Genomic DNA, 12,000 nt, shown 5'->3' with positions numbered 1-12,000 from the left:
GACAAGTTTCCTGAAATCTATGAAATTTGCAATGAACAAACAATCTCTGTGTCTGATGCTGCGCATATAGGTTGGAGGCTCTCATTCAGGAGATGGCTGACAGAAGACTTGCAGATGCAGTGGTGTGGGCTGGTCAATATCTTGAATCAGAGAAATCTCTCTGATGGCTTAGATAAACCAAAGTGGAAATGGACAAACAACAGGCAATACACTGTGAAAAGTATGTATAAACAGATGTGTAGAAATGGGATTGACAGATCCTTCAATCACTTATGGAAAAGCAAAATTCCCCTGAAGATCAAAATCTGGCTCTGGTTGATCTGGCACAATGCAATAGCTACTAAGGATAATTTGCTGAAAAGAAAATGGACTGGTGACCCACTTTGCCAATTTTGCTCCACACATGAATCTATTCTACACTTGTTTTTCTCTTGCCCTGCAGCTTAATATGTTTGGAGTGTGGTGGAGATGGCTGTGTGCCACCACTCGCCCCGGATCCTTTGCACAATTCTTCTGGTGGATGCCACAATTTTCACATGCAAGCCGCAGCGTCCAGATCGCCGACGTTGCAGCCATCTGCTGGGCGATTTGGAAAACGCGTAACAGTTCATGCTTTGAGAAAAAATTCCTGAAAAATCCTGTTGATCTGATATTTCTTGCAACTTATTTTATGAAATACTGGGCAGGTGCTCATTCTGAAGCGGAGGCTGCTCAACTCCAGCAGGGAGCTGATGCTCTCATCAATCTGGCCCTTGGCGCTGGAGGAGGAAATGGTGGTGATAATACTATGGTGGCCAATCCCCATATTGAACAGGGTGCTGCTGATATGGATACTGACACCCAGGACAATGCAGACGATGATGACAACATGCAAACCTGAAGAGAGAAAAAAAGGACATGATCTCCTCTTCTGTGGTTTTCTCCAAGATGATGCAAGAACATCCCCTATAGTTGTAGTGCTTTTGATCCCAAAGAGTCGTTTCTCTATGTGATGTCTTCTTATCAACTTTTGTTGGTGGTTAAAACTGTGTGTTGATGAGCTAGCTAGTTAAGTGGTGAAACTGCTTCAGTCTAGGTTCTTTGCCCGTCGGGCTTTTTCTTTGCTTATCCGTGATGTAAATAGTTAAAAACAGGGAGAAACCTGACGCTGTATTTTCGTTATCTCATGATAATGAAAATTCGATCCCAGTGGGGATTGCTTGGAAATTTTTTTTTAGCTCTCACTAGCTGAGAATTGTGCAGAAAGAAATGCACATGTAACATCCACTAGCTGAGGACCCCATGAAGATAGCTTAAGATGGCAATGCAAACACATCAATGGCTACAAAATTCCCAGATACTATATACAACGGAACGGAGTACCAAGGATGAGCCTCACATGTGTGCGTGATGAAATATTTTCTCTCAGCGATATATTGTACACATGCTTGAGCTTGACACGGGATGAAAATCTCTTGTCTGCTGTACGGTGGCGTGACAGGTTGCCCAACTAAGCTCACACTCTATAAAAGCCGTACCACGCTCATGCATTCCTCCACCACAAGCTCACTCGCACACACATTAACAATGGCTTCCATGATCTCCATCTTCTCGCTGCTAGTTCTCGTCCTTGTCCAGTCCACTCGCTCGGCCATCATCCAAGAGCCCAAGAACTCCATTGCCGAGCCCAAGCCTCATCATCCTTCGAGCTCGCACCACACCTACATCGTCCAAACCAACCACCTCGCCATGCCATCCAAGTTCATCACCCTCGAGAGTTGGTACGCGTCCAGAGTAGACACTTACTCACATCGTGCCATAGCCACGGACCGCATCCTGTACAACTACGGCACCGTGATGCACGGTTTCGCCGTCCGCCTCACCGATGGGTTCATGGGCCTCCGCGACGACTTCGGCGCGTGGCCGGACTCGGAGTTCGGCGACGGCATCATCATCGGCTTCATCGACACGTCCCGATGATGGTGAAGGACTTGTCTCCGTCGAGCTGGGAGATTGACCCGCAGAGAGTCGAGTTCAACATCCTTTCCGGGACGTCCATGGCGTGTCCACATGTCGCCGGCGCCGCGGCGCTGATCAAGAAAGTGCACGGCGAATGGACGCCAGCCATGGTGCGGTCGGCGCTGATGACGACTGCCGGCCTGATCGACAAGTGGCAGGGACATCGTCGACAGCGGTACCATCGTCGGCGGCGCCGTGATGGACGCGACGCCCCTGCAGCCAGTGCGGGGCTCGTCCTCCCTCAGCTCGCCATGGAAGCCGGACTACGTGGAATCCCTGTGCACCCTCAGTTACACGGCGGAGCAGATGCGGCAGTTCGTGCCGGAGATGAGTACCTGGTGCGGCGCCGAGGACGATTCCCGGGGGCGTGGCTAACCTCAACTGCCCGTCGTTCGTGGTGGTGTTCCACAGCAGCACCGACGGCGTCCGCAAGCTGACCAGGACGGTGACCAAGGTGTCGGCGAAGCCGGAGACGTACAACATGACGTTCGAGGCGCCGGAGGGGGTGGCGGTGACCGTGACGCCGACGACGCTGGAGTTCAAGGGGAAGAACTAGAAGTGGAGCTACAAAGTGGAGTTCAGCATCGAGGCGCAAGGAAAGGTGAGGCCGGCCGGGACATGGGATGGGACTTCGGCCACATTTCCTGGAAGAACAGGAAGCACCGGATCAGGAGCCCCATTGCCTTCAACTGGCAGATCTGAAATCTGATACCATATACTAGTAGCTTAATAAGTGAGAGAGGAGATGTGAACACTTGGGAACTGATGATGCATGTGAATTGCAAGTTGATCTAGTGAAACTGTCTATTGCTTGCTTTCTGAACTTGTGATAAGGAAAGGAGAATAATATTATCTGTGTTTGCATGCACTGTGTCAGTGTGTGCCTTCTATGTCTTCAGGAGGAATCCACGGAGCACATCCTTGAGGATCATTTGGAGAGCTGGTGGCTGGAAGCAAGAAGACCTCTTGATAAGTAGAACAAAAGGCGGCTTGATGTTTGAGCAATTCTCCTCTGGAAACAGCGTAATGCCAGGGTTTTTGGCATTCTAAACCAACAGTGTAATGAGGACAATCTTGCCTATAGGGTTTTGGAGGATATGAAGCAATGGAGTTTGGGGGAACCGGAGATTCAAACCTAGTGTGAGTTGTATCAGTAGTTCCTAGGTGGGTCGGTGGCTGATTGTTCACGATCTCAGGTAGCTCTTGTTCAAATATTCTGCCTTCTATAGAAACTACGGTTAACTTAGGTGTACTCTCAAACAAAAAGTCTTGAATGTGTGCAACTTTAGTCTATACTACCACATGAAAGTGGGTAGAGACGATCATAGCTGGATGTCCATCTAAAGATTTTGAAAAGTTCCTGACATTTAGTCGAACTTCAGCCAACTTAGGAATAACTATCCGTAGAGTATGCACCGATAGGGGATCCAGTCGAACAATCAACCGCATAACAGAAGAAACTCTTGCAGGATTATTGAAACAGCATAAATACATCGTCAGGTCACCAGTTCATAGAACTCTTGACACATCTGAACTACAACCAGCAGTCAAGCTATCATCATTCACGCGGGAGAACGTTTCCTGCAGGGAACAGGCTAACAACACAAGCTGACAGCAGTACACCACACAAGGGCTACTTTGACAAGAGCCACTGACACTACGTTTCCCGACTTCTTTCCACTCGCAGACACCTACTAGATTGCAGGAAACGCTCCCGGGATACAACAACACATAACTTCAGTCCTACAGTTAAATACCCTAGCTCCTCTTCTTGTGCACTGTACACCGCCACGTTTTAGTTTGCACCAGCAACAGGAGCTGGCGCCATAAACAGTGCATCTCCTCACCGGGGATGGTTTTTGTCGAGAGAAATTACCTCTTCCGCCTTTTCGGCTCAGCCTGCAGTTTATGAGCCAAAATTTAAGAGGTATAGAGATAAGAATGTGATGTGAACAAAACTTCACTGTGGAAGTGGAACACGTGAACTGGGATGCTAATGGATGATAATATCCTGTGTGAGGCCGCATGATCTACACATACAAAAAGATCCTATAACTCTTAATGAGCATCCATCAGACCAAAAACAACATTGTATAAATTACTACTGTGAGGGCTTTAATTATTTATTCCGAGATAGTCTCAGAAAATCACTTTAAGGTCTTGACTTATTTTGGCAACCAAAGAACAATGACCATAACCAGAAAACACAAATAGAGCTTGGATTCATTGGAGTTAAATTTTTATTCGAAAACACATCTTTTAGTTCAAAAATCTGAATGTTTCCACGAGTACGTACATATGCTCACTACGTACCGATAAAATTTCATGAAGAATGTGTTCATGTGGATCTAGAATAGGTGTACTATTCGCTGTTACAGATCCACACATTTGTTTTGTTTCATTTATCGCACGAAGAAACATATTTATTAGTGAAATTTAACAAGAATGCAGAACCCATCTTTATTATTATATGGGATTTTTTTTCAAAAATTTCTAGAACTTCAAAATACGTTTGATTTATTGAAAATTTCGGGCTCAAAAGTACCCTCTTAGGGTCCAAACGAGTGAACGACTGCACCCAAGATCACTTTTTCTGATAAAGGTAAGTCACATCACAGCGAACTACTGTTCTGCAAACACAATATAGTGATCTTCTTGATAAGACACTATACATGAGTACATGCTTAGTCAACACAAAACATTTTCCAGGAATAGTTAAGGAACAAAGGAAAGAAACACTAACTTTGCAAATCAAAGTCTTGAAATTCACTACGATACGATAAGATAAAGCTATCTACAAGCAGAAACTAATAAACAGCACATTCAAAAATGGAAAAAAATCTTCACTGACCTTAGAATCAGAACTTGGTGAGCTCGGGTATGAATTTGAAGGTCTCTTTGTGCCATTTTCTTTAGCACAATCTGCGCACAGGAAATTATCTATCTTCTTGGCCTGCTCAATGGTCATTCCCATACAGGTTGGATGAAACCTACACAGTTTCAAATGTACATACTAGGTAAACATGCAAGTAAAGGTCATAGCTTACAAAGAACGGAAAACAACGCTGCAGAATACCAGATAGCAATATCTTGCTAAATATTTTGTACGCAAACAGGAAGGGCACAATGCCATGTCTATACCTATTGGTGACAATAGAAAGTAGGAAAAGAAGTACTACGGACACCGAACCCGATTGGTGGTCAGATAAGACAGAACTACGATGGGAAATTAGCTGAAGTAAATACTCTTAAAGGAGAAAACCAAAACAGGCGACAGCATAAAACTAGAAGAAAAGACAAACATATTTTTTACTTTGCATCTTTACGAAGTAGAGTAATAAATGGCAAACATCTTTTGTTGCATCTTTATGGAGTATATATGCAATGATGTGTTCCTTGAGATGATACTCTGCACACCTGTAGGTTAGGTATCCCTTGCAACAAATAAGACAATGAGATGCAATTCTTTACCCACAGATAATTACCATTTTTAGGATTGAAAATAAGGATATATGCTCTAAAACACAATGAATGTGGTGTTTGTGTCGAATACTGATTTCTAAGCTCTGGCATGGAATGTCAAAACGATGTGCATAATTATGTAGTGCATATATTTTCTGTGGTAGGAAAAAGGTAAATGCAACTTTTATGAACACCCAAAAAGAACTACAGTTCTGAGTTCCATGCAATTATCACTTCCCAAGCATTCAACAGGGAAATGGCATCAGAGATAGTTCAATAAACAGGACAACTATTTCTCAAACAACCAAGCGAAAGCACAATTCACATGCTGAAAAAGAGCACGTGCCACACAACAAAAAGATTGCTGAATTTTCTAAGAGAAAAGCAGTCCTTTCAATGATATGAGCATAACACTGTTCTTCTGAATTATGTATCTGACGAAACTATGCATGTGGCATTAATGTATACTACATATCTTTAACTGTATACTACATATCTTTAACTAAGCATAAGAATTTAGAGGATCAGGCTGTAAGGAACCTCAGATATTCATCAAATGTACTTGACTATCTTCAGTTCCAAGTCCCAACCAAACATTTAACTTGGATTTCAAACGAAAACCCCGTAACCCAAAACACACAAATGTGCAGTGGAAAATTAGATATAATCCAGATAAGTCAAAAAAGAAGCTACTGCTGATGCTTCCTGCTGGCAATGATAGCCAGAAAAGAAAACTAAGCCACCTGAACTTTGGAGAGGAAATATGTCATTTTTCTCAGAGACTTACCAGTCTTTGCATCCCTCACACTGCACCATGAGATCATCAGGGTTGTAAGGCATCTCGCACTTGCAGTACCTACACAGAAGCCCCAAATCAAACCACCATACGACAATCAGGCACATAATGCATATAACAAAGGCCGTATGCATCTATGGATGCGGAGGCTGGGGCATAGCCTCCATTTCAGAAAAAAAAAATGCATATAACAAGCTAAGGCGAACCAGATCGATCAACGGCGGCAAGGAAAACATCACGTACACGGCGACACGGTCAGGAGTGAAGGCGCCGGTGGCCGCCTTGTACTCGAATCGGCAGAAGAAATCTTCCTGGCCGACGTTGTCGAGCTTGGTGTAGTTCTTGAAGGAGTGGACGATGCACTTGCCCTCGATGGTGTGGGCGCTCTGCGTGTCGAAGTGGTCGGAGAGGAAGAGCTCCTTGGCCCCGTGGAACTGGCGGCGGCCGCCCTTGGACTCCTCCGGGCGGTAGTACCACCGGCAGCGCACCCGCACGCCGCCCCGCCCGTCCGACTCCAGGCTCTCGACCCGAGCCACGTACGGCTGCTTGTCCGTGTCGGACGGCCGCATCAGCACGCAGTCCCCAACTTGGCATCAAGAAAACCAGGCCATCAACACAAAGAATGAATCTTGGCGCAGATGGCGACGCGCGCAGCAGCAGCAGTGAGGAGAGGAGAGTAGGTACCTTGGACGACCTTGGTGGTGCCCCTGATGGTGTAGGATTCGACGCCCCTGGTGCCCTGCTTGGTCTTGGCCATGGAGGTGGAGGTCGGATCGGGAGGAAACCCTAGGAGGCTGGAGCTGGGGGAGGAGGGGGAGGGGGGGGGGGAGGGAGGGTGTGGTGGCCACAGCTCCGTTCAGACCAGAGAGGAGACCGGGGAGGGAGGGGTAGTTTCGGGATTTCGTTGGGGAGCAGTGCAAAAAATGGAGGTTTGAATCCAAGTGGCGTCCTGGCGTCCTCCGCCGTCCGATGGAGCCGATTTGGCGTCTTCTTCGTCATTTGGACGGTGCAGTTTCTTTGGTTAAATATGGGTTATGGACGCGTCACCTTATTATTAGCCCTATGCTGCTGAAGGATTATGTGTCAGAAAATATGTTGAAGGATTATCATGTGAAAAGAAAAACTGACACTTTGGTAGGATTATATACCCAATCAGCTGATACTAAATAATGTAAATACTTCCTCGTTTTCAAATTAACCTGTGTTTTAACTTCTGTATGAGTAATTTTTGGTGAAGTTCGATGAAAAATAAAAGGAGAATGTATCATAATTTACAATTAAGTGCATATAATATATATGGATATTTAGTAATGATTCTAATAATATTGATTCTATGTTATATATCCATGATCTATATTATATCACATCATTAACCTCTACTTACCTAGTACTAAATCACCCTACTTTACTTCTACTCACAATTTATTTCTACTAGATTATGTAAGATTATGTAAGATAAGGGTATTACGACTCTGCACTAATTTTCTACCCATTAAATCACACTACAACATAGACGAGTCTAATCTGCCAATTTAAACACCCAAAATTTCTCGTATTATCCTCACTTCATCTCAAACTCTTGCATACTCTATCTCAAGATGTCTTCTCTCAATAAACATGAGGACCAACCTTGTATGTGCCGCCGTCCCTTACACCATTGTGACGCATGTTCATCAAGAACATCGCTGACCTGCCACGTTCATAAGTTCGACAAGTGCGCAGTGATTGGAACACATGAAGGCGTCAAACTGCGGACTCAAATTCAACAAAGTTGTAAGTGCCGAGGTGAAGATCTTAGATGGTACGAAGTACCGTCTCAACATTAACGTCTTGCGCCGCGCCGACAAGCATGTTGTGCATACAACATAGGTGTTCAAGCACAACTAGACTAGCGGCTACACGTGCAAGCTTGTTTCCTTCGACCCGTGCAACTAATTGGTTGCGGTCGTGTGACATTATTACATGATCTGATTTCTTTGTTAATAAATAAATAAATTAAATAAGGAATTGCTACTTGTTGTAGCCTTATTTCAGATTCAGTAATAAAGAGCCAGTTTTCATTTAACTCGCATTTTATAACGTATTTTTTTTAATTATTAACCTAGAATTTGGGAAATTTCTAGTTTAAGACGTAATAATGCTTAGTTGCACACCATCTACAAGCTTGTGGTATGGAAACGTGTTAAACTAGTTTATAATTGACTTGTATTACATAATTTAGTTGTGTAACACTAACACACTTCTAGTTGAAGACTTTTCAAGCGAGTGCGGATTTTTGGAGAACGGCCTACATATAGCTTGTTTGTTTGAAAAATCGAAAATGGTATTCTAAAGTTTGATAAAAATGTGAAAAAAAAATCTAGACTAGACAATGTTGATTTCTATAATTGTGCAAAACTTGAATTTGAGATACCTTATATTTGAGGGTGCATAAAAATAACAAAATCTGACAGATTTTAAGATTGCGAGAGCGTTTGCACTGTTCTCTATTCTAGATGTTAGATTTTGTCATTTTTGCACAGCTTTGATTGTAAGGTATTTCACGTTGCAATTTGGCACATTGGTAGAAAACAACATTGGTTATGTAGAGATTTATTTTCAGATTTTTTAAAACTTTGAAACGTTTTTTTTAAGAGCTGCATGTAGCTCGGTCTACATTTTTCATTTCCGCTTTTCAAGCCCACTATCTACTATCTACTGATATGAAAAATCTTGATTGTAGTTCCACTCTTTTACCTAGATATTACCTAGTTTACTAAACATGGAACCTTGAAACTATGTTTCATGCAAGGAGTTGCTTAAGTTTATATATAATTTCTACTCTTGCACTCATATCTGTCCTCTCAATCCGTTCTCTTTTAATCTACATTCTGCATATTTTAAGAATACTTAGCAACTTATTTAATACTATTATTATATCCGTCCAGAGATAGATGTCATGGATTTTTGTATAAATATATATGTATTTATGTACTAAGACGTGTCAAATACATGTGTATCTAGATAAATCTACGATATCCTTTATCAGACTAAGGGAGTACCATTTCATTTTTCTTCACCACCTTCTTTGTCTGCAACTTCTACTTCACCTTTGATCTCCCTTCTTGCATTTTTTTCCCGTTGACGTTTATTATTGATTTGATGCCTTGTCTTTTCTTGCGTGAAAATTTTCTTGTAGCTGTTCACCTATCCACCGAGGGTCCTTTTCTTTTTTCTTGCGTGCAACTTTCCTTGTATCTGTTCACCTATTGACTTTTTTTTTTCTTGCACATTTTCAAGTTTTTCGTGTTCTCCTTTAATTCTCTTGTTACATTTCCTTCTTTCAACGGATTTTTCCTAATCTGGTTCCATGTCTCTCTTACTTCCACCAAAGAATAACCGACTTAGAACGAGTACAATATATTCTAGTCAACTTGCTATAATGATTTAAATAACATATTTTTTGCCTAGTTAGAGGAGCGTAAATAGAAGAGAGAATACAATTGGACCCTCATATATGAGTTAGTTTTAGCACGTGCTCATAGACACTCAACGAGAATGTAAGGTAGGCCATGGGTTAATAAATTAATACATTTTTATATCTAACTATTATACATATTAACTATATAGCTATAGATGATATGTACTTCACTTCGTTAGCATGATTGTTGATTTGTTTACCTACAAATGCATTTTGCATAATTGCCAAACTGATTTGTTGTTAGCCAAAATAACATGCTATCCCTGCTTTTCGCTTAGGCCATCACCGATCTGCCTCGCCTCAAGTGGCGTTAGAGTCATGGAGGCAGGCGCTGTGGATCCCGGTCCTTAGGCTAGAGGGCTCCATCTTTTTTGTTGTTGTTTTTTCCTGTGTTAGAATATGTGTCTTACTTAGTTACTTACACTACTAGGAAATCACTCTTCTGTGGCGCATTTTTTTTTCGGTTTTTGTGGCGCATATGGCATGCATCACAATTGTCACGTGACAAATTTGAATTCTGTGGCGCATATCTATATGCCCAACAGAATTTTTTAAAACTTCTGTGGCGCACCAGGCAGTCATGCGCCACACAATTTTTTTTTTTTGAATTTTTTTAAAAATGGAGGCCGAATCTAGATCTTGATCTAGGACCGCCAAAATTTCGCCGGATTTTTTTAAAAAAAATTCCGGAGGTCGCCGGACGTGGGTGGTTGGGTGGGAGGAGGAGGAGGTGGTGGTTGCTGGAGGAGGAGGGGGAGGAGGTGGTGGTGGGTGGAGGTGGTGGGTTGAGGTGGTGGTCGCCGGAGGAGGAGGTGGTGGTGGTAGTGGGTGAGTGGGTGGGTGGGTGGAGGAGGAGGAGGTGGTGGTGGGTGGTAGTGGTAGTGGGTGGGTGGTGGAGGAGGTGGTGGTGGTCGCCGGAGGAGGAGGAGGAGGTGGTCGCCGAAGGAGGTGGTTGGATGTAGAATTTTCTTCCGGTCATTTTGATATAGTGCGTTTTTTTCGACTTCGTATGCAACCAGAAATCCAGTTTGATGATTTTGCAACACAATTTTACAAAAAGTCGAAATTTACGTTTGTTAATTCTCATTAAAACTAGATAACATAATACATGGGCACCTCGAAGAATTTTCTTTTTTAAATTTTTTATCTATTTCTTTTCTATTTTATAAGGCTAAAAAAGGCTATCCACCGGGGTGTGGAGTTGGGTGGGAGAAAAAAAAATCCTAGATCTAGTGTGCACATTCCGTGGCGTATATGCCAATATGCGCCACAGAAAATTGGACTTTTGTGTGCATATTGGCATATGCGTGTACTGTTAGGGTGGGCCCACCACAACGAATTATGTGGCGCATATACCAACATGTGCCACAAAATTTTAAATTTCTTTGGCGCATGTAGGCACATGCGCCACAAAATTTCCTTCGCCCATATGCAGTCCTGGACCCCGCGTGGGCCCCACAGAGATTATTTGGCGCATCCGTTCACATACGCCACAGAAAGCCAAGATTTTGTGGCGCACCAGTATTACATGTGCCACAGAAATTTAAAATTTATGTGAAGCATATTTTTCTATGCGCCACAAAATTATTTTTATGGAACATATACTTTTAAAGGCGCCACGGAATGGTATGATGACTACTCCCTAAATATGTAATGAAGTTCTTCTCGTCCAGCTTTCATTTCAAAGATGCGTGTCGGGATTAGGGTCCAGTAGACATTCGTGAACTCTGTATTAAGGATTATACTCTTGTGTATTAATTAATATATTTACACTCCTTAAAAAAAAGGGTGTGTGCGGAGGTTTTTCTCCTAGGGATCTCTATAGGCTTTTCTTCATAGGCGATGACTTTTTATCATCTTTTTACCGCAACAAGTCCTCCTAAGAGCATCTCCAGTCGCGTCCCCCAAAGGGATTTGGGGCGCGCCTGACAGAAAATGCGTTCCAGCCACGTCCCCCAAAGCCCATTTTTGTCCGGCGCGCCCCCATTCAGTGTCCGGCGCCCCGAGCCTGTCCCCGTCCCACAGGGGACGCACCAGGGACGCCGGACACAACGAAAAGCGAGACGGGGAGTGGCGGGGCCGACTCGTCAGCGGCACAATAAATTTTTAACCTAACCGTCGCCTACCTCGCGACGAAAGTTATTGGCGGTGCGCAGTTCCCGCAGCGACGCAGCGACGGTGCAGCTCCCGCAGCGACGCGTCCCGTCGCGCCTAGCTCTTCATGCCGGCGTTAATGCGCGCCACCGCTCCCCGCCTCCCTCCGGCCTATAAAAGGGTCGCCTCT

The 12,000-nt window shown here is 43.6% G+C and overlaps 1 protein-coding gene and 1 pseudogene across 1 annotated transcript; one reads left to right on the top strand and one right to left on the bottom strand.

The window, feature by feature from the left end:
• The first annotated feature begins 1,872 nt into the window (after positions 1-1,872).
• Positions 1,873-2,860, top strand: LOC127298111 (subtilisin-like protease SBT1.1; annotated as a pseudogene).
• A 586-nt stretch (positions 2,861-3,446) lies between these two features.
• Positions 3,447-7,085, bottom strand: LOC127301257 (chromatin remodeling protein EBS). The gene is made up of 5 exons (XM_051331473.2): positions 6,941-7,085; positions 6,500-6,842; positions 6,248-6,316; positions 4,850-4,988; positions 3,447-3,897 (listed from the first exon to the last, which is right to left on the bottom strand). The coding sequence occupies exons 1-5, from the start codon at positions 7,011-7,013 to the stop codon at positions 3,871-3,873; spliced, it is 651 nt and encodes a 216-aa protein (XP_051187433.1). The 5' UTR covers positions 7,014-7,085; the 3' UTR covers positions 3,447-3,870.
• Positions 7,086-12,000: the final 4,915 nt, after the last annotated feature.

This window comes from Lolium perenne, chromosome 5 (genome assembly GCF_019359855.2).
Source record: "Lolium perenne isolate Kyuss_39 chromosome 5, Kyuss_2.0, whole genome shotgun sequence".
In the NCBI taxonomy this organism is placed as follows: Eukaryota; Viridiplantae; Streptophyta; class Magnoliopsida; order Poales; family Poaceae; genus Lolium; species Lolium perenne.
The sequence above is the reverse complement of the archived record's forward strand: the minus strand, read 5'-3'. Positions and strand labels throughout refer to the sequence as shown.

What these genes read in the sequence shown, in the direction of transcription:
- LOC127301257 (XM_051331473.2), bottom strand. Translation starts at nt 7,013, where the DNA reads ATGGCCAAGACCAAGCAGGGCACCAGGGGCGTCGAATCCTACACCATC. An exon ending in CACCACCAAGGTCGTCCAAG is followed by an intron (nt 6,843 to 6,940) that starts GTACCTACTCTC and finishes CTTGATGCCAAG; the next exon opens with TTGGGGACTGCGTGCTGATG. An exon ending in TGTGAGGGATGCAAAGACTG is followed by an intron (nt 4,989 to 6,247) that starts GTAAGTCTCTGA and finishes GAAACTGTGTAG; the next exon opens with GTTTCATCCAACCTGTATGG.